At 37.8% G+C, this 21,941-nt stretch overlaps 1 protein-coding gene across 18 annotated transcripts in view; it reads right to left on the bottom strand.

The window, feature by feature from the left end:
• Window positions 1–672: 672 nt before the first annotated feature.
• The window catches only part of LOC139963673 (uncharacterized), a 30,397-nt gene continuing 9,128 nt past the window's right edge, over window positions 673–21,941 (bottom strand). The window contains exons 6-16 of one of the 18 annotated variants that reach the window (XM_071964687.1): window positions 12,064–12,138; window positions 11,529–11,603; window positions 11,011–11,085; window positions 10,488–10,550; window positions 9,959–10,033; window positions 9,425–9,499; window positions 8,918–8,992; window positions 8,203–8,426; window positions 7,278–7,497; window positions 6,777–6,848; window positions 673–5,233 (exon numbers count right to left, since the gene is read on the bottom strand). In XM_071964687.1, coding sequence (XP_071820788.1) covers window positions 5,199–5,233; window positions 6,777–6,848; window positions 7,278–7,497; window positions 8,203–8,426; window positions 8,918–8,992; window positions 9,425–9,499; window positions 9,959–10,033; window positions 10,488–10,550; window positions 11,011–11,085; window positions 11,529–11,603; window positions 12,064–12,138 — 1,064 coding nt within the window. In that variant the 3' untranslated portion in view covers window positions 673–5,198. Of the gene's footprint in view, window positions 5,234–6,776; window positions 6,849–7,277; window positions 7,498–8,202; window positions 8,427–8,917; window positions 8,993–9,424; window positions 9,500–9,958; window positions 10,034–10,475; window positions 10,551–11,010; window positions 11,086–11,528; window positions 11,604–12,063; window positions 12,139–21,941 lie in introns of all 18 variants that reach the window. The other 17 variants (XM_071964686.1, XM_071964691.1, XM_071964688.1 and 14 more) reach the window with 17 other exon arrangements.

Genomic DNA, 21,941 nt, shown 5'->3' on the forward strand with positions numbered 1-21,941 from the left:
ACTCAGATTTGGAATCTTTTCAAGTTAGAAAGTCATTTCAGATGTGAAATCCGTAGATTGCTGTTGGATGAAAAACCCCTTAGTATGACCTGACCGGGTATCGAACCCGGAACCTCCCAATTGCTAAGCCTTAATATAGCTTCAGATGCCAACACCTGTATCCATTAGGCCACAGCACCAGTATACCATGACATAAGTTAGTAACATAGCTTCTCTGGTGTCAAAACAATGTGTAACCTACTGTATATTACGGGCAAAAAATATTCCACACTGCTCGTTGTAAACTTGATCACAATATTATCTTGCCCCTAACTCAAGATATGGTTGATTGAGTATGACCTCATTTGACTGGCTAAACCTTCAACTACTCCAGGGAACTTGTATCACAGTAGTAAGGAGTATGTGAATGTCATATGGGCAAATGCTCATCAATTTGTTTAGTTTTGGCCAAGTTGTTTGTTATACTCTTTTTCTGGCATGCAAACTGTACATGCCTCAGAGTCCATTTCTGCCTATCACCAATGTGTTTGCCCACTGTATTTTACATGACTGTATTTATCTGCATTTATTTTGGATGCATACAATTCCCACCTCTGACACCATGCGTAGGCCTAATGTTTGTGTCAGCTATGAGAATTTAGAAATGATATGGAGTGTCTATATTGAACTCTATTTATCTGTAAGTGTCTTATATGTATACTGGACTGGTCAGATATGAATGCCTAAAAATTCCTACTTCTGACACCATGTGTAATGTTTTTCAGTAATGAGAATTCAGACATAACATGTGGTATTCATATATGTGTATTTTACTTGTGAATTTCTCAAAGTATACGTGAAAGGTCGAGGTGGCACTTATACTGTATGTACATTAAGATGTAGCCTACAATAGTTCCAAGTTTATGTGGAGAGCTGCATGGTCACTTATTAATAACCAATTTGCATACAACCCAAGAGCGCATCTGACTCACTGGTACTTTTGAGTCGGTACACAAGATTATTCTTATAGACTAGCGTTATCAGTCAGCTTCCCTGTTCTTGTAAATACCACACTTTTTCAACTGTGCAATGTGGACACACTCAATGCGAAATCAATGGATCTGACTTTTCATACAATTTGATAGAAAATTCTCAAAATCAGGACATTCTTATTACCCTTTCCCATTGAGATCTCCAATTCTATTTGGGATGCTTGAATTTTGCATTCAGGAACAAAAGATCATTGTATACATATCTTTACTGGGATTGTCTCTGGGACAGGTTGTCATCGACCAGAGGTGAATATAACTTCTGTAAAGTGCTTTGAGACCATTCGCTGATATTAAGTGCTATATAATATTGAACATTTTTATTAGTATTATTATTATTATTATGACTTGATATTGTTTTGTGAGGTCTCAAAACGGTTTGTCACATTTTAGTAGGATTGCAGATTACTTCTGTCCACTACCACACATTTACCAATATCTAGATATTTTTTATATGTCTTGCAAATTGGTTGTCTCCACCTGTCTGGATATATATATATATATATATATATATATATGGTCAGGTTTTTTTATTACAATATTATGTAATTGCTTGACAGATGATTGGAAAATTAAATCGAAAGATAGCAAACTCCATTCCCCTGCTTTTTTCTGTCAACAGTCTAAAATACTGAAAAGGTGCTTTACAAAAACCAGCCCAAAGGGGCTCTATTGGTTCCTCGCTTAGTGGAATATTTAAGTATTGTATGGCATCCCCTAATATCATAATATTTATGCCCACATCTATGTGTGTTGGTGTCAATAGCCCTGAAGGTGTATCGCCCGTAACCTTAAATTGATATTTGATGCCAGTTGAACTCTGTCTAAGCATGGAGCTATTTTCGTTCAACCAACAACTGTATTCCAAGTTTGGATGTAATCTGATTAAACATTTTTGGAGTTATTGCAATTTTAAAAATGTTGGGCCCTCCCAATTAAAATTGGGCCTGACAATATTTTGCACATATATCGCCCCCCAAAAATATTTGGCCGAGGCAAATCAAAAATATATTTGCCCCAAGATAATTGATCCTCAAAAAATGTGGGCTTAAATGGTACCAAAAACTATTGGGCCCATCAAATTTGGGCTCAGAGAATGTGTCCCAAAATGCATTTGAGGTGGAAACTAGAGCAGCAATGGGAGCAGTGGCACAACCTGTTATGTGTGGAAGGAAAACAAATTCAGTGGTGGGCTGCCATGAGTATGTACTGCTAAAAGGGTACTTGGCATACAGCTCATTGGGCAAATGTGGTAAAGCACGGGTACCTCAACAACACTAGGGAAATCAGGTTCCACTGACTAGCAAATTCTACCCTGAAAGTAGTTCTAGCAAATTACTTGTGGTCACAAAATTTACTTAGACCACTTCCTTGGTTATAGACCAAGGAGCTACTGTATGAATGAAAATAGCTCCATGCTTAGACCGAGTTCAACTGGCATCAAATATCAATTGAAGGTTAGGGGTGATACACCTTCAGGGCTACGGACACACACACACATACTTGACTTCATGCGTAAGTCTTTGACTGGTGCATTCTCTTGGCCAAGTACGTAGACCTGATGTTTTCTTGGGTCGCCATACCAACATGTATTTTGCCTTGCTGGTGTTCCTAGTTTACACGGGAACACAAGAAGGCGATACAAGCTGTTGAGTTAAGTTCTTGTTCAAATGAAAACTCTAAAACAAGGATCTTTGAGATGCTTTAAATCTATTCAGACTCGTGGATTACAACATGAACATTGTTTATATCCCCAACCAGTGGTGGCGCTATAAACATATAGGTATCAGAGCCGAATGTCGTTACCAGAAATTTTCTGCAAAAGACCTACAACAAGTGATGATAAAATTCATAGAAATGCAGCATTTTAAAAGAAATCAGAGCATCGGCACTCAATATTTATATTGCCAATGCTTCAGCATTAGGAACGATGTTTCAAATCCGATAATTGCACATACATGCCAAAGGTGATGATGGTTAAGGCACGTGTCAGGAGGGAATGATAAAACAGTACATACGATTATGAAAGAGTGTTATAGCTAGAATGGAATTTGGCAAGGTTGTACATCCCAGTCTGCCTATCTGACTACTATAAAACACAAGCATGAAAGACTGAATGTAGTAAAAAGAATTGTCCCTCAAGGTCAGGGTTTTTATTTGCACTTATGGTCAGGGGGAAGGTAATTTTTTGGCTTAATACAGTTCCAAGTTTCTTCCACTTTTCATACAAAATATCTCCCAAAGTGAGTGGTACATGGCTCCTATATATATATATATATATATATATATATATGTATATATATATTATAACACATTTCAACCCCTATGTGCCGATTCAGCCTGGTTGTAACCTGAACGTTTGGCCTCTCCAGCAATTTTTGTTAACTAGTAAGAATGCGACCATCTTAAGATGGCCCAGCAAAATGGAGGTGTGATATTTTCCATTTTTGAGGCAAAACATCTTTGTAACAGTTACTCCATTCACCTTTTAGGCTTCTTTTTTGAAATCTATGGCCAAAATTTGGCCTTTTCAGTTATTTTCTAGCATTTTCAAGAATTTATGAGGACTCAAATTGTACTTTGTAGTGGAGGCATGCTCAGTCGAGCAGCAGTGAGGCTGGGCACCTCGACAGCTGTATTAACTCAAACAGTGTAAGTCCCAGAATATTCAGAATTTTTTCATAACTTTTAAACTCACAAATGATGAAAAAATTAGGAAAAAGGGGGGGGGGGGGGGGGGGAGAGAAGACCTACCAGGCCTTTTGTTGATTTGGTATGGAATGACCATTATCATAATATCATAAAAGATGACAAACATTAATTCTTGAGGAACAATATTTCAGATAAACGTATTTACATATTTAAAAAGTGAAAAGTATAAATTCAAATATGTTTTGGCACATTTCAAACAAAAGTGTAGTAGCTAGATAGCGAGAAGACAACAGACTGTATATGTCCATCAGGAGTAGATATAATGGTGTGTAATAAAAGTGTATAATAAACAAATCTTTGGAAGTTTGATGAAGACCAAATGTCAGTGTTCGAAATTTGTTTTATACCTGAGAAACCTTGCAAAAAATAGTATGATGTCAACTTGGCAACTCATGAGTTAATTTAAAACTGTATAGTTGTATTAGTTGGTAATGCAAGATTCTTAAATCTATCCAACACAATTCAGCCATATTAGCTTTAGCTATATTATTACATACAATGTGAATATTGAGAATGTTCAAGTATTGATGATAGGCACACAGCCCTTCCCCCATCCTCTCCCAATTCATTATAAAAAAAAACAAGGCATTTAAAGGAGACATGATTAAACTAAACAATAAAAAGCAATGGTTTCATACCATGATAAAGGTGGGAGATATCACTATTCCTAAAGAACCCTTGAAAGGTGAGAAAACACAACCTTCATTGATTTACATGATTGAAGTGGTTATGATGATGGATGTTTTCCTCAAACAACACTTAAAGTGGACTCCAATCACAAACTATCATTGAATATCTTAATAAACTGGACAATGTCATTTAATTTAATCTTACCAGTTTTACTTTGACCAAGGAAAGAGATGAGTTTTGTCCGAGAACATATCAAGTAAAACCAAAACAAACTAAAATATGTCCAGACTACTTGTGGCTCTGTGTTATCTTTTACTTGATCTTGTTAAAGTTATTCATCTTCCTCAGTGTAATAAACTTTTATTGAACAGACTGTTCATCATTCCCATGCCTTTCATACACAGCTAATGACAACCGATAGTTTGAGCTGATCCATATGATATGTCTGGTCAGTTCTAAGATTTGTTTCCAACTTCGTGTCTCACTGTTAATTGGTAAATTATTTGGTGTAAAAAAGGCGTACTTGCATGGTGATAACCCCCCCCCCCCCCCACAAACTAAATGGATCATGTATGACAAAATATATCAAATACAATTTTACTTCTGTTAAACATATATGGGATTTATTTCATGCAGTAAGTACTGTAAGTGTCTTTGATCACACTGCTTTTAACTTTCATATGAAAGGAACATTTCAAAAGAGGAAATGAGAAGTTAATTGCTAACTTAAGGGTGTGCTCTTTATACACCAGTGTATAAAAATGTGACTAGTTTGTACCAGTGGTTGCCCATGGTCTAGGTAAGAAATATAAAGAAATATGACAAGAATCACTCCTTTCTGGTCACTTTGACTTCACTGTCATCTGAAAAGAAAGAAAATTTACAATTACCAGGTTTAATACTGAATTCATGACTTCCATTGCTTGCTGTTGATTGTCAATGCAGATGTGAAACACTGCAGATATCACCTGTAAGGTTCAAGTTCTGTAACCTCCCCTCCACTGTCTCCAAAAAATATAATCAATATAGATGGTTTCATGGCAAACATTCTTGAAAATTATTATGTTGTATTAAATTACTATCCATTATTTATTTGTTGCTTTTAGCCAGTAACTAGATGCATACAAAACATAGTAATACTCAGCAATTAATGTACCAATAATGCTAATAGGTCCATCTATGCTTTACACATGAAGGTGACTGGAAGTCCCTATATCCCCAATAGTCCCTGGATTTCATGTGTCCTGGGATTTTATGTACAGCCCGCAAGGGGGGACTTCAAATTTAAAAAAAAAGCCCTGAATAATTTCAATTTTATCTCTTTTAACAGCCTCATGTTCGTAGAGAAAGCTTAGACCTAATTATGGGTCATTGTTTACAACCACAAATGTAAAGCTCATTCATGGCTCCCAGAAAGAGGCAACCCAGACCAATGAATAGTTTCATAACCTGAAATTTCATGTGAAGCATAATCTTCCACTAAATGCTGTATATTGACGCTCCCAGTTATTTCACGATTTTCCACTTCTGGTATTGTATTTTTATCTTGAAGAAATACTTGTTTCTGGATGAAGTATTTAAACCAGCAAGCACAGGATTTTCAAAGTGGGGGGGATGGGGGATGGGGGAGGGCCAAATTCCAAATCTAGGTAGGGCCAGAAGGGAATGAAGGATTTTATAGATGACGGGGACTGGTCATTGAAACCTAAAAAGATTGGGGGAGTCTGAGGGTTCCTTGTCCAGATAAAAAACAAAACACATTTAGCTATTAAATATCAAATCAGGCATTGTGAGGTATACTTAGATCATAATTTAGGTCTTTATAATGAGTTGAAATAAAACAGTAACCCAAAAATTCCCCCAGGCTCATTAAGGCAGGCAACTAAATCTTTATTTAATAATGGAGGGGTTGCTGCTGCCCTGGGAGGCAATAAGGTTATATCCTATATAGGGGTCCTCCCACAGAAAACAAATTAACACTGCACATGCTAAATGATACCTTTTGGACTTGCATTGTGGACTATATAAATCAGGTTGACATAATAGCTACAAATGCAAAGTTTTGCCAAGAAGTATTTTGTGTGAGGTTTAACAAAAAGTATCGGAGGTGGGGGGGGGGGGGGTGGTGGATAGGGAGGGAAGGATACACCCAAAGATATGGTTCCCCTTTAATATGATTTCAATACCCCATTAATAATTAATTACCCAGCAAATATTTTTGACAGGAATTTAACTGAGGATGGGGGCGGGGGGGGGGGGGGGTGCAGGTGGGCTAGGGTGACACATCTTGTATGGGTCCTAAAAGTTCTTATAGGGCATCAACTTTTTAATTGTTCATCAACTTAACCAATTAAAGAAGATGAGATAACTCTATAAGCTAGAACTGCAAAGCAAAATGTTTCTTACCCCCATCTTGGCTAGATTTACGCTTCTGACTTCCAGATGTAGATGGACTCCCTGGAGCCACAAGTGTTTCGCCTAAGAAAGTAAGAGAGAAATAAAGAAAGTATCTGTACAACTGACAGAAAATTGTGGAAAGCCGTTATTTTATTTCAGTATATCTTGAAACAATTCCCGGAATCTACAATTTTGTGACTAAATGTTTAAACAGGTTTCTACAAGCCCGAAGCTACTGGACAGTTCACTAGTGAGAGGCAAGGTGAAGCTAGCTGGAACATGTGAAGGTATGTGAAGGTTTGTGAAGGTATTTGAGGTTAAGTAAGTATCTATGACATGGTGCAAAATTTAGACTGGCGATATTCCTCAGCTATTCAGACCACCTTCTGTTTTGTGTATTAATGGATAATGTTGACTTCATTCCACAACACATTCAAGTTGCTATATACGTTAAACATTGCAAGGCAGATATACTGTAACTTAGCAGGGGATATTGTAAGTGGCACTTACCAGAATCATTTGCATCCCTTCCAAAGAGACACTCTTTGATCTTGTCAATAACATTTTGGAATTCTGGTTCGGGGTTATCGATATACATCCGTGCATACACCAATTTAGTAGCCTCTAGTTGTATGCCTGGGTCGCCACCGTTCCTCGTCTGGTATGGCACCTTGACCTTCTCCAAGTGCAAGGGAATAATGAGTTTCTTGTGTGCTTTAGCAAGATTAAACTGAAACAAATAGAAAGCATATTGTTATGAAAAGTGATATCAATTCCAGGATTAATGAAACATCCAATTCTCCAGTGTCTGACTTTGGAGACGAACATTTGGCTTAGCCACCTCCCAACACTCTTAAAGGCTGACTACGCACCAGCATTGAGAAACACATAATTAGTAATAGATTAACTGGAAAAGTGCCATATCAAGGAACCTGTCTGCACCTCCAAGATAAGCAATAGATATGCGCAATCACTAGCTTCAATCACTAATAAGACAAGTGCTTTTTTTTTGTGTGCTTAATAACTAGTATAAATGCTTTTTTTATGCATTAGACTTGCTTTCATATAAACACATTATGAGCCAAATAATTATCATAACAAGTATATATAAATATATATATATATATAAATATATATATATATATACATATACATATATATATACATATATATATATATGTATATATATATATGGATAAGAATTATTATTATAAATATATATATATTTATATATATGCCAGGTTTCAAAACTTTGAATGTTTGTGCTCTTCATTAATCCAAGACAAATTCAAATACTGAACTTATAAACTACTAGATACACTACAATCAAGTTAAAAGGTTTTTGAATACTTTGATCAACTGCCACATTGTCATCCCTTGATAATGTTTCTGTGTTCTCTGTGAGTCATGGAATAAATATGATATTGTGACAAACCTCATCCCTACATATTTCGGAGTCTATGTAATCCTTGGTGATCATGCAAAGCATTATATCAGCTTTCTTGATGGCAGCAGTAATACTATCGAGAGTATAATCTCCTGGCAAGTTTCTTCTTGTATACATCCAGCAACTATCAACTCCAAAAACTGACTCAATCTTTGATACCAACTTTGTTACCTCTTCTCTATTTTTTGAACTAAAACTGACGAAAAGAAAATCTGGAGAGAGAAAGTTAAGGTAAATAGGTATTAAAGTGATGTCCAACCAATATTGTACAAGCCTAAATATAAAATGGAGGAATTCTTTAAAACTGAAGACTGTGATACTCAGTAGGGGTCAATAAGGAAGGGTTGCAAACACTACTTTAACATTAACAAAAGCTATCGATATTAACCTTCTAAGTAGAAAAGCACAATGTGTCAAAGAATTGCTAAACATGTCTTAAAAACTCTTAAAGGATAATTTTTAAGCACAAATTTAATCTTGATATGTTCTCGAACATTACAAAGCACATGCTGCTATTTAGTCAAGCTTGTATTTTCTAAATGAACACTTAATTTTTATGGTGCGTTTCCTTTTTGCCTTTTATTTGGACTACAAACCAAATAAGACTAAAATTCTGCCGCAAGTCAACATTTAATTGTTTGGTTACAAGTATCTGTGGTCACTCCAGAAGGCCCTTCTCAAAACAAAATCAATCAAAGCTTACCAGTATGATCACCTTTTTGTGATGGGGGAGACTTTACAGGTGAAGAGGAGGCAGAGCTTGCTACTAACTGTTTCTCTGTTAGGATGAAATGAAAAGGAAGAAAATAAAAAAGGTAAATTGGATCCAGAGTTTGTACAATTAACAACTTGGAAGCCAGGGTAACTTTATTGTTCAAGACGATATGAGACATGACAAACATGGAGAACTATGAATAGATAATCACAATGTGTCAAAGAATTGCTAAACATGTCTTAAAAACTCTTAAAGGATAATTTTTAGGCACAAAATTAATTTTGATATGTTCTTGAACATTACAAAGCACTGCTGCTTTTAATTCAAGCTTGGAATTGCTAAATGAACACTTAATTTTTAAGGAAGGGGCCCTTTGTACTTTTTACTTGGACTACAAACCTATCAAGACTAAAATTCTGCCGCAAGTCAACAAATTACAAGTATATGTGGTCACTCCAGAAGGCCCTTTTCAAAACAAAATCATTCAAAGCTTACCAGTATCATCACCTTTTTGTGATGGGGGAGACTTTGCAGTTGAAGAGGAGGCAGAGCTTGCAACTGTCTGTCCCTCTGTTAGGATGAAATGAAAAGGAAGAAGAAGGGAAAAAGAGAAGGGTAAATTGGATCCAGAATTTGTACAATTAACAATTTGGAAGCCTGGGTAACTTTATTGTTCAAGACGATCTTAGACATGACAAACATGGAGAACTATGAATAGATAATCACAATGTGTCAAAGAATTGCTAAACATGTCTTAAAAACTCTTAAAGGATAATTTTAAGCACAAAATTAATTTTGATATGTTCTCGAACATTACAATGCACTGCTGTTATTTTGTTATTTTTGTCTAGCTCGTATTTTCTAAATGAACACTTAATTTTTAAGGAAGGGGCCCTTATGACCTTTCCTTGGACTACAAACATATTAAGACTAAAATTCTGCTGCAAGTCAATATTTAATTGTTTGGTTACAAAAATCTGTGGTCACTCCAGAAGGGGCCCTTTCAAAATGAAATCAAGCAAAGCTTACCAGTACGATCACCTTTTTGTGATGGGGGAGACTTTGCAGTTGAAGAGGAGGCAGAGCTTGCAACTGTCTGTTCCTCTGTTAGGATGAAATGAAAAGAGAGAAGAAAAAATAGGGTCAATTGGATCCAGAATTTATTTGTACAATTAACAACTTGTACTGTAAGCTAGGGTAACTTTATTGTTCAAGACGATATGAGACATGACAAACATGGAGAACTATGAATAGATAATCACAATGTGTCAAAGAATTGCTAAACATGTCTTAAAAACTCTTAAAGGATAATTTTTAGGCACAAAATTAATTTTGATATGTTCTTGAACATTACAAAGCACTGCTGCTTTTAATTCAAGCTTGGAATTGCTAAATGAACACTTAATTTTTAAGGAAGGGGCCCTTTGTACTTTTTACTTGGACTACAAACCTATCAAGACTAAAATTCTGCCGCAAGTCAACAAATTACAAGTATATGTGGTCACTCCAGAAGGCCCTTTTCAAAACAAAATCATTCAAAGCTTACCAGTATCATCACCTTTTTGTGATGGGGGAGACTTTGCAGTTGAAGAGGAGGCAGAGCTTGCAACTGTCTGTCCCTCTGTTAGGATGAAATGAAAAGGAAGAAGAAGGGAAAAAGAGAAGGGTAAATTGGATCCAGAATTTGTACAATTAACAACTTGGAAGCCTGGGTAACTTTATTGTTCAAGACGATCTTAGACATTACAAACATGGAGAACTATGAATAGATAATCACAATGTGTCAAAGAATTGCTAAACATGTCTTAAAAACTCTTAAAGGATAATTTTAAGCACAAAATTAATTTTGATATGTTCTCGAACATTACAATGCACTGCTGTTATTTTGTTATTTTTGTCTAGCTCGTATTTTCTAAATGAACACTTAATTTTTAAGGAAGGGGCCCTTTGTACTTTTTACTTGGACTACAAACATATTAAGACTAAAATTCTGCTGCAAGTCAATATTTAATTGTTTGGTTACAAATATCTGTGGTCACTCCAGAAGGGGCCCTTTCAAAATGAAATCAATCAAAGCTTACCAGTATGATCACCTTTTTGTGATGGGGGAGACTTTGCAGTTGAAGAGGAGGCAGAGCTTGCAACTGTCTGTTCCTCTGTTAGGATGAAATGAAAAGAGAGAAGAAAAAATAGGGTCAATTGGATCCAGAATTTATTTGTACAATTAACAACTTGTACTGTAAGCCAGGGTAACTTTATTGTTCAAGACGATATGAGACATGACAAACATGGAGAACTATGAATAGATAATCACAATGTGTCAAAGAATTGCTAAACATGTCTTAAAAACTCTTAAAGGATAATTTTTTAGGCACAAAATTAATTTTGATATGTTCTTGAACATTACAAAGCACTGCTGCTTTTAATTCAAGCTTGGAATTGCTAAATGAACACTTAATTTTTAAGGAAGGGGCCCTTTGCACTTTTTACTTGGACTACAAACCTATCAAGACTAAAATTCTGCCGCAAGTCAACAAATTACAAGTATATGTGGTCACTCCAGAAGGCCCTTTTCAAAACAAAATCATTCAAAGCTTACCAGTATCATCACCTTTTTGTGATGGGGGAGACTTTGCAGTTGAAGAGGAGGCAGAGCTTGCAACTGTCTGTCCCTCTGTTAGGATGAAATGAAAAGGAAGAAGAAGGGAAAAAGAGAAGGGTAAATTGGATCCAGAATTTGTACAATTAACAACTTGGAAGCCTGGGTAACTTTATTGTTCAAGACGATCTTAGACATGACAAACATGGAGAACTATGAATAGATAATCACAATGTGTCAAAGAATTGCTAAACATGTCTTAAAAACTCTTAAAGGATAATTTTAAGCACAAAATTAATTTTGATATGTTCTCGAACATTACAATGCACTGCTGTTATTTTGTTATTTTTGTCTAGCTCGTATTTTCTAAATGAACACTTAATTTTTAAGGAAGGGGCCCTTTGTACTTTTTACTTGGACTACAAACATATTAAGACTAAAATTCTGCTGCAAGTCAATATTTAATTGTTTGGTTACAAATATCTGTGGTCACTCCAGAAGGGGCCCTTTCAAAATGAAATCAATCAAAGCTTACCAGTACGATCACCTTTTTGTGATGGGGGAGACTTTGCAGTTGAAGAGGAGGCAGAGCTTGCAACTGTCTGTTCCTCTGTTAGGATGAAATGAAAAGAGAGAAGAAAAAATAGGGTCAATTGGATCCAGAATTTATTTGTACAATTAACAACTTGTACTGTAAGCCAGGGTAACTTTATTGTTCAAGACGATATGAGACATGACAAACATGGAGAACTATGAATAGATAATCACAATGTGTCAAAGAATTGCTAAACATGTCTTAAAAACTCTTAAAGGATAATTTTTAGGCACAAAATTAATTTTGATATGTTCTTGAGCATTACAAAGCACTGCTGCTTTTAATTCAAGCTTGGAATTTCTCAATGAACCCTTAATTTTTAAGGAAGGGGCCCTTTGCACTTTATACTTGGACTACAAACCTATCAAGACTAAAATTCTGCTGCAAGTCAACATTTAGTTGTTTGGTTACAAGTATATGTGGTCACTCCATGAAAATCATGGAGAACCATAAAGGTGGTTATGTACATGGCCATGGGCGGTGTTCATGGGGGGGGGACATGTCCCCCCAATATTTTAGGTTGGGGGATATAGTATATAATATCCCCCCCCCAATATTTGGTGGCATAGTTTTTTGTGTGGCGATAAATAGAAATAATGTGTGAGATTATTTATCCAAATCCTATTTGGCGGTGGCTGAAACTTCATCCAACACGTGCTGCATGAGGTAGATGACACTTCGTGGTCGTTTCTGTAACCTGTGACCGTATAGCATGTTGTCACTCAAGATTATTATCATGTCTGTACATCTCTTGTGTATGAGCGTAAGTACGTACAATCAAATGATCCAGAACGATATGGGTTCACTGGAGGGGGGGGGGGGGAAGACTGGCCAACCCCCTCGAGCATAAATTTTTTTTTTTTTATTATATCGAAGTTTTATAGTAGCCGTTATGAGAGGTTTGATATTTGTACACCAATAAATTAACTGTGTCTGAATTTTCAAAAATTCCATGACCAATATTCTTTATCATACTTCCCTCTACTGGTGCAATTTTAATTAACTGGTCTGTTAGGGGTTGAAGGGGGTTTTCTATATTAGTTGTCCATTGATGAAATTTTGTGCAACATTATGGGTATGTTTTGAAGTGAATTTATTCAATATCTGAACAAATAATGGGCTTAAAACCTTGAAAAGTGGGGCTGACGGGTATTGTGGGGCGTTACGTAGAATTACCTACAAAAGCAATGATCCACAGGAGATGTGATGAGGTCGCACATGATGTGTGACTGGTGACAATCTTGAAAATGGTTATGAATGAAAAAAAATATTGGGAAAAACTTGGTTCTCAGGCAAAAGTGTATATCTGGTTGGTCATTTTCAAGCCCGAGAAGTGCCATTTCCGGTGATCTGGGGGGCTATCAAAACCAGAAATTTTCTTGTACGCTGCGCGCCAACCAATGGTGGCGCTCCCCTTTGATAGTAATTCGCCTGCAACCAAGCAAATGTCCCCCCCCCCAATATTTGAAACAAATCGCCCCTCCTGTACATGGCATAGCCTAGATATCAGTCTGTCTCGAGTGTTTATGATGGAGAACAGACAGAATCAGGAGAACATCTTTTGTGATAAGTTATGAAACAAAATCTGGTTTTCCTAGCTGTGGCTGGCATGTTAAAATCCACAAATGGAAGCAACATGGTGCAAAAATTGGTTCATTTGATGCCATTTTTTGACCATTTAAAGGCATTGAAGACTCCCCCAAAACCGCGTGTGGCCATCTGAAAAAGTTAACTTTCTGTTGCTTGCAAGTGACGTTATGTTCGTGTCGCTACAAAATGCAGACAGTAATGAAACGTAATACCTTAAATTGTTATCTTTAGCTGGACCTGACATGTCCATGGCTGTATCATCTATACACTGTGCTGTGGGTATTGACCCCAGCTGTACGTACTGACTGTACACTAGTATCTAATTACTGACGGTAGCAAGCTGTGTGTGTATTTTCTGGGATCGATGATGGTGTTTAACACTTCTGTTACACCTCATTCAAAACTAGGTCAAATTACCGGCATCAGACGTTTCTTTTTGCGCGAGTCTTCACACCCTTTAAAGTAAGGTGGCCATATTTTCGTGACTGAAATCGGGGACATTTATTGCATGACTGATATGGGGGAGGGGTTTAAGGGAAGGGGCTGTCCCCCTCCCCCCTTTGGAAATTTTTAAGTGCCTAAGGTGCTTAGATGTAAAATGGTGATACTTTGAAGCACTTTTAAATCAATTCTATTTTCAAATATGTAGCTTTTTCTTAAATGAAATCTACTTACTTTACGTGGATCTTTGAGAGCTTATGATTTTCTCATGCTCACACTATGTGTCGTTGTGTCGCCGTAGTTGCCATTTATACGGTCGAAAGAGTGCTAGGCTAGATCGATCTAGCATATTTTTAACAGTGTTTACACTGGCCCACTGAAATACTGGTTATAAGTTCCGTTCTGCGACTGCACACATGACTAAATTTTGTTTTTACAGTTATTTTACTAATAATGTGGGATATTTTCTAAATTCCTGAACATTTTGACGAATCGGGGACATTTTCGGGGACACTTGTTCATCAGGGACAGCACACTGTAATCGGGGACTGTCCCAGAAAATCGGGGACGTCTGGTCACCTAACTTTAAAGACCACGTTGCTTGTGTGATTTAGTGTGTAAGTCAATGGGGCAATTATATGGAGCATGCTTTATGACACATGGCTCATTGCCACAGTATGTGACACTGCATGGTAGTAAATATCTTCAGATTGAAACACAACGTACTGTACAATTTCATCTAATGACATAATCATCATAAATGGAAAGGTAAATCAATCCCCGTCATTTTTAACATTTATTTAGCGAAAAACAGTTCAGAAACTTCGAGAATTTTACACTCGAACTCTGCTCTCTGTGTACAGCATTCGCGGGTTGGATTTGAAAATCGTGACGTCACAATTCTTTGAACATAATGAGGGTCGCGAGGTCAGCTTTCCCGTTTGATGTGAATAGGCCTAGCCTAGGCCTTTATAGAATTTGGGTAACTGGCTGTACTGTACACCAAAATTCGGCTAGCCTAACTGCATGTGGCTCATTATTATACTACATTACCTTGCTCCTGTCTTTCGATTTCCTTGTTGATAAGGTTCGCATTCCGACTTTTATAAAGTTTCAGAATGCCCGCAGCTTTCTTTAATTTTATTTCTTCAAGTTTTCTGATAAGGCCATCCACATTCGTTGAATGAAGTTCTTCCGGGTCCTCTAGTAGCTTGCGTAAAAAGCATTGTGCGGGATCGTCATCTTTTTTGATTTTGTCAGTTTCATTATTATTAATTTTTGGGTAAAGGAAGGTAAGACTCATGATTTTACTTGAAGTCAGTTCCCCGGACAACTTTGTGAGTGCGCTGGCAAAGTTATTTGCTAAGTCGTGTTCCGCCATAACGTCTGAATTTAATGTTATAATAACTTAAATTTATTAGGCCTCCTGTAAGTTAGTCTACGCTCCTTGCAATGAATGCAATATAGCCGCAACGGCGCTAAACCCCGCATTTTAACCTGACAATGTGACAAATGCAGACATTGCACAACATGGGATTTTCCGATTGCGCAAGAATATGGACGGAAAACAATATGTCGTTTGGTCGAAAAACAAGGCTCAACGAATATGAGACACATATTCATTCATATAAGATCTGAACTGGTCAATGACCATGCTGGGTCTTTGATGATAATTAAGATATCAGAACAATATGTCTTATCTCAAATAGTGAGTGGTACGTGGCTTCCAAGGGCGTAGGAACCGGGGGGAGGGCTGGGGGCGCCAGCCCCCCCCCCAGTGAAAAATATGGAGGGGCGGAAGTATCATTCCGCCCCCCCCCCCCCGCTTCGCAAGTCAGAAAACCCCTTTTTCATTTCTCAATAAATGATAACAACATTCGTCATTTTAGCAGAAAACATTTTGGCAGAAAAAAATCTCATTTGGAGCACCAAATTGCATCTTAGGCCAGGTGAAAATGCAAAACCATTTATAATATGGAGTTGAAGACCCCTTAGACCCCTCCCCCAGGCCGGCCATCAGTCTTCAGCAACCCCACTCAACTGTACCTTCCTAAGTACCTTCATACGCAGGCGCGTATCCAGGATTTTCAAACCCGGGGGGCGTGAATTACTATCTAAGCGGAGCGCCACCATCGGTTGGCGCGCAGCGTACAAGAAAATTTCTTATTTTGATACCCCCAGATCACCGGAAACGGCACTTCTCGGGCTTGAAATGACCAACCAGATGTACACTTTTTGCCTGAGAACCAAGTATTTCCTAATAGTTTTTTTTTTTCCATCCATAACCTTTTTGAAGATTGTCAACCCGGCACACATCATGTTCGACCTGATCGCATCTCCTGTGGGTCTTTGCTTTTGTAGGTGATTCTACGTCACGGCCCACAATACCCGTCAGCCCCACTTTTCAAGGTTTTAAGCCCCATATTTGTTCCGAATTTGAAAATTCACATTTCTCGTGAATAAACTCACTTCAAAACATACCCATAATGTTGTACAAAATTTCATCTATGGACAACCAATATAGAAAAACTTCCTTGAACCCCTAACAGACTGGTCAAAATTGCACGAGTAGAGGGAAGTGTGATGCAGAATGTTGGTCAGAAATTTTCGAAAATTCAGACACAGTTAATTTATTGGTGTAGAAATATTAAAACCTGTTATAACGGCTATTATAAAACTTGGTTGAAGGAAATGAAAAAATAGCAGATATTTCCGAAACCGAACACTATACACATAGGCGTAGGAGGCGCGGCGGAAGTGGCGGAGCTAGGGGTATTGGTCAGGAGGAGCGAGAATGGTCTGTAGGGGCGCTCTCAACACTATCTAAGCGGAGCGCCACCACTGGTTGGCGCGTAGCGTACAGAAAATTTTTGAGTAAATATACTCCCTAGATCGCCGGAAATGACCTTTTCCGGGCCTGGCTAATTTGCAGATAAACGAAGAATAAATAGGTGTCATCTCCAAATTACACCAACAAAATGTGACAAATGTCAATAAGTAGATGAGAGCGCAATAAAAAAGTCAATAATCTAGAATAAGTAAAAAGTGGTAAAGAGCTGAAAAACGCGCCAGCAGTCCATTTGAGTCCGTCAGGGGGGGGGGGGGCATGCGCCCCCCTGACCGTATGGACGCTCCGCCACTGCGCGGCGGGGGTGCAGCCCCTACTTCGCCATTACTAATGTAAAAGAGAGTTTTGACATAATTGGACCTCCATGCTTTTTATACATCTACATGAGACATGTCGATGTTTACATTAGCATCCCGCGGTATACTGCGCAATTTGAACGGACCGTACGGTACATGATGGCATGCGATGTATTAACCGATGCTTGGTTATATGATATTGACATTAACACGTTGAACGCGAAAATTTTGGGTTATTTTTTCAGGCAAGTCGGACAGTTTTGAGGCTTTTCATCCTGGAACGCCATTTTCATGCTCACTGATACGATGTGATATCTGCTGTTTGCGTCACAAATTCGAACAGGCGCGTAGCGAGGAATTTGCCAAGGGAGGGCGAAGCCTGTAGGCAAATTATCTCAGCGTAGCGCCACCATAGGTTGGCGCGAAGCGTACAAGAAAATTTTGGCCGAAGATGCCTCCCAGATCGCTGGAAATGGCACTGCACAGGACCATTTGTTAGCGCGAAGCGTACAAGCAAATTTTGGCCGAAAATGTCTCCCAGATCGCTGGAAATGACACTTCCCAGGCCTTGTAAGTTGCATCTAAGCACTTTCTATTTTGAAATTACTTAACGATATCATTTAAAACAATGCTGAATGGGGGGGGGGCGGGCGGTCGCCCCCATCCCAAAAATCGTCATGTTCCCCAACGACACGATCGAGTTCGAGACCAGCCACAATTGGTTTGATAGCACAATTCTACACACGCGTTATGATAGACCATATATAGTATATATATAGATCATTAGTGAGAGAGGAAAATGGAAACGTCAAAAAAATGGAGTTGTCGGTGTAAGGGGTAGGGTGAGTCAAACTTTTACGAAATCATTGATCCGTCACTGGCCACCCTTCAGCGCTGTAATGATGTCACTGTTCCTCTTTCTCTTCCCGGTGTCTTCGCGTTTTTCTTTTACTCCATCTTTTTCTCCTTTTTCTCTCTTTCTTCTTTTTCTTTTCTCTTCCTTCCTCTCCTCCTCTTCTTTTTTCCCCTCTTTTTTCCTTTTTTCTTCTTTTTTTTTTCTCTCCTCTTTTTCTTACTCGGGGGGCGCGCGCCCCCAACGCCCCCCTGGATACGCACCTGATACGCCACTGATGGCTCCTATATAAGTAACACCTTTTAACCCCTACGTGCTTATTCAGCCTGTCACCTGAACGTTTGGCCTCCCCAGCATTTGTTTGGGTAACTGTTTAGAATGCGACCAAAGATGGCCCAGCAAAAATGGAGGTGTGATATTTTCCGTTTTTGAGGCAATATATCTCTGTAACAGTTACTCAAATCACATTTTAGGCTTCTTTTTAAAAAGCTATGACCAAAACTTGGCCTATTCAACTATTTTCTAGCATTTTTATTCAAGAATTTATGTGGGCTCAAATTGTTGTACTTTGTAGTGGAGTCATGCTCAGTCGAGCAGCAGTGCATGGGGCTGGGCACCTCAACAGCTGTATTAACTCAAACAGTGTAAGTCCCAGAATGTTAAGACTTTTTTCATAACTTCCTAACTCACAAATGATGAAAAAAAAGTGGGTGGGGTGGGGGAGGGTGCGGGCATAGGCTTGGAGGGCAGACTGCCCCCCCCCCCAAATTTCCAGAGGACAAGAAATTCGGGCAAAAGTCCTGAAAAATTCGGGCAGCCTAAGAGGAGAAAAAAAAAATATATATATATATATATAATATGCAGTAGCTTGCCCAAATCTATAATTTTTGCCCGACAATTCTGTGGAGAGTGTTTCATGTTATTTGTTTTGTGACATTAATATTAACATAGGCCTAATGATTTTCTTTATTTAGCATCATGTTGCCCGAATATTTCCGTGTAACACCACCGTAAGCGCAGCTATACCACGCTTTTTGCACTATCCAAAAAAATGTATAACTAGTCAACTCTATACCTGGACATCCCCGACATGAGTGTATATAAGAAACGCTTTCTTGTTCATGAATGGTGGGGGGGGGGGGGGCGAGTGCCTACAAGCCTAGAAGTACAGGTTTATCATATTCTTTGTTATTTTTTATACTTTTATGTGAGACAAATTGCAGTCTCACCCGACACAGCGACATCATCCCGCCTACGTGTTGTTGAACAATGTATGTTTTTCTGGAGGTAGCTGAGCAGTGAGTACTGTGTTAAAATAATAAATACGGTAACTAAATAGGAGCTTAAAAAATATACTGTCCAATTTTCACCTTCAAAGTGATGTTAACATTTTTTCTTCTTCTAATTTACCAAATTTTTGGGGAAGTGTAAATTTCTAAAACGTGAGATTATAAAATAAAGAATGTTTAGATGCAACTTGCAAGGCCTCAGAAGTGCCATTTCCGACAATCTGAGAGGCAGTTTTTGCCAAAAAATTTCTTGTACGCTACGCGGCGCCAATTAACCGATGGTGGCGCTCCGCTTAGATAGTGTCACAGGAACTTTCGGGCATAAAAGTTTCTGCCCCCCCCCAACAGAAATGGTCCTGCACGCCTATGGGTGCGGGGGTATGCAAGAGGAGACCTACCAAGCCAAATTTGGTTGATTTTGTATGGAATGACCTTTATCATAATATCATAAAAGATGACAAACATTATTCTTGAGGAACAATATTTCAGATAAACACATTTGCATATTTAAAAGAGAAAACTATAAATTCAAATATGTTTTGGCACATTTCACACAAAAGCGTAGTACTAGCTAGATAGCGAGAAGACAACAGACTGTATGTGTCCTTCAAGATTGGATTCACTGTGTATAATAAAACTTGTCTGCCAAAGCTCTTCAATGGTGGTAAAATCAAAGAAACTTTTTGGTCTCGATCATAAAAGGAATCTTTGGAAGTTTGACGAGTTTGACCAAATGTCAGTGTCTGAAATTTGTTTGATACCTGAGAAACCTTGCAAAAAATAGTATGATGTCAACTTGGCAACTCAGGAATTAATTTAAAACTGTATAGTTGTATAAGTTCGTAATGCTCTTCTTAAATATCCAACACAATTCAGCCGTATTAGCTTTAGCTATATTATTACATACAATGTGAATATTGAGAATGTACAAGTATTGATGATAGGCACACAGCCCCCCACCCTCTCCCAATTCATGATAAAAAACAAGGCATTTAAAGGAGAAATCATTAAACTAAACAATAAAAAGCAATGGTTTCATACCATGATAAAGGTGAGAAATATCACTCTTCTAAACAACCCTTGAAAGGTGACAAAACACACCCTTCATTGATATACATGATTGAGGTAGTTATGACGATGGATGTTTTCCTCAAACAACACTTAAAGTGGACACAAATCACAAACTATCATTGAATATCTCTATAAAGGTGCTACCAATTGGACTTCTCCCCTCAACAAAATTGCTGTTTAAGGCATTGAAGATACGCCCCAAACCGCCATCTGAAAATGTTAACTTTACGTTGCTTGTAAGTGAAGTTTTTTTCTTGTTGCTACAAAATGCAGACAGTAATGAAACTTGATACCTTGTTATCTTTTATCTGGACCTGAGATGTCCATCACTCCTATGTACACTGTGTTGTGGGTATTGACCATAGCTGTATGTATTGACTGTACATTAGTGTCTAATTACCGACGGTAGCAAGCTGTGTGTGTATTTTTTAGGATCAATGGTGGTGTCCAACACTTCTGTTACACCTCATTCGAAACTAGGTCAGATTACCGGCATGAGACGTTTCTTTGTTTGCGAATCTTCGGTGCCTTAAAGTGTCATAGCAGACATGCCATGGACAGACAGTGTACTCCAGTGACCTCTTCCTTCAATCTTACCAGTCTTACTTTGACCAAGGAAAGAGATGAGTTTTGTCCGAGAAAATATCAAGTAAAACTTAAATATGTCCAGACTTTAGTGGCTCTGTGTTATCTTTTACTTGATCTTGTTAAGTTATTCATCTTCCTCAGTGAAACACATTTTTTTTTCACAACAAACTGTTCATCATTCCCATTCAATAAATGCCTTTCATACATAGCTAATGACAACCGATAGTTTGAGCTGATCCATATGACATGTCTGGTCAGTTCTAAGATTTGTTTCCCAACTTCGTGTCTCACTGTTAATTGGTAAATTAATTGGTGTAAAAAGGTGTAACCTGCATGATGATAACCCCCCCCCCAAAAAAAAAAAAAAATCGAAAATGCCAGTGATATGAGCATTGTTAATGGATCGTGTATGACACAATTAATCAAATACAATTTTACTTGTGTTAAACATGTATGGGATTTATTTCATGCAGTAAGTACTGTAAGTGTCTTTGATCACACTGATTTTAACTTTCATATGAAAGGAACTTTTAAAAAGAGAAAATGAGAAGTTAATTGCTTTTTTAAGGTGTGCTCTTTATACACCAGTATATAAAAATGTGACTAGTTTGTACCAGTGGTTGCCCATGGTCTAGGTAAGAAATATAAAGAAATATGACAAGAATCACTCCTTTTTGGTCACTTTGACTTCACTGGCATCTGAAAAGAAAGAAAATTTACAATTCCTAGTTAACTGAATTCATGGAAATGGGCTTCCATTTAACTTGCTGTTGATTGTCAATGCAGATGTGAAACACTGCATATATCACCTGTAAGGTTTAGGTCATTGACACCTAAAAATA

The sequence above is a fragment of the Apostichopus japonicus genome, chromosome 22, assembly GCF_037975245.1.
Source record: "Apostichopus japonicus isolate 1M-3 chromosome 22, ASM3797524v1, whole genome shotgun sequence".
NCBI classification, from domain to species: Eukaryota; Metazoa; Echinodermata; class Holothuroidea; order Aspidochirotida; family Stichopodidae; genus Apostichopus; species Apostichopus japonicus.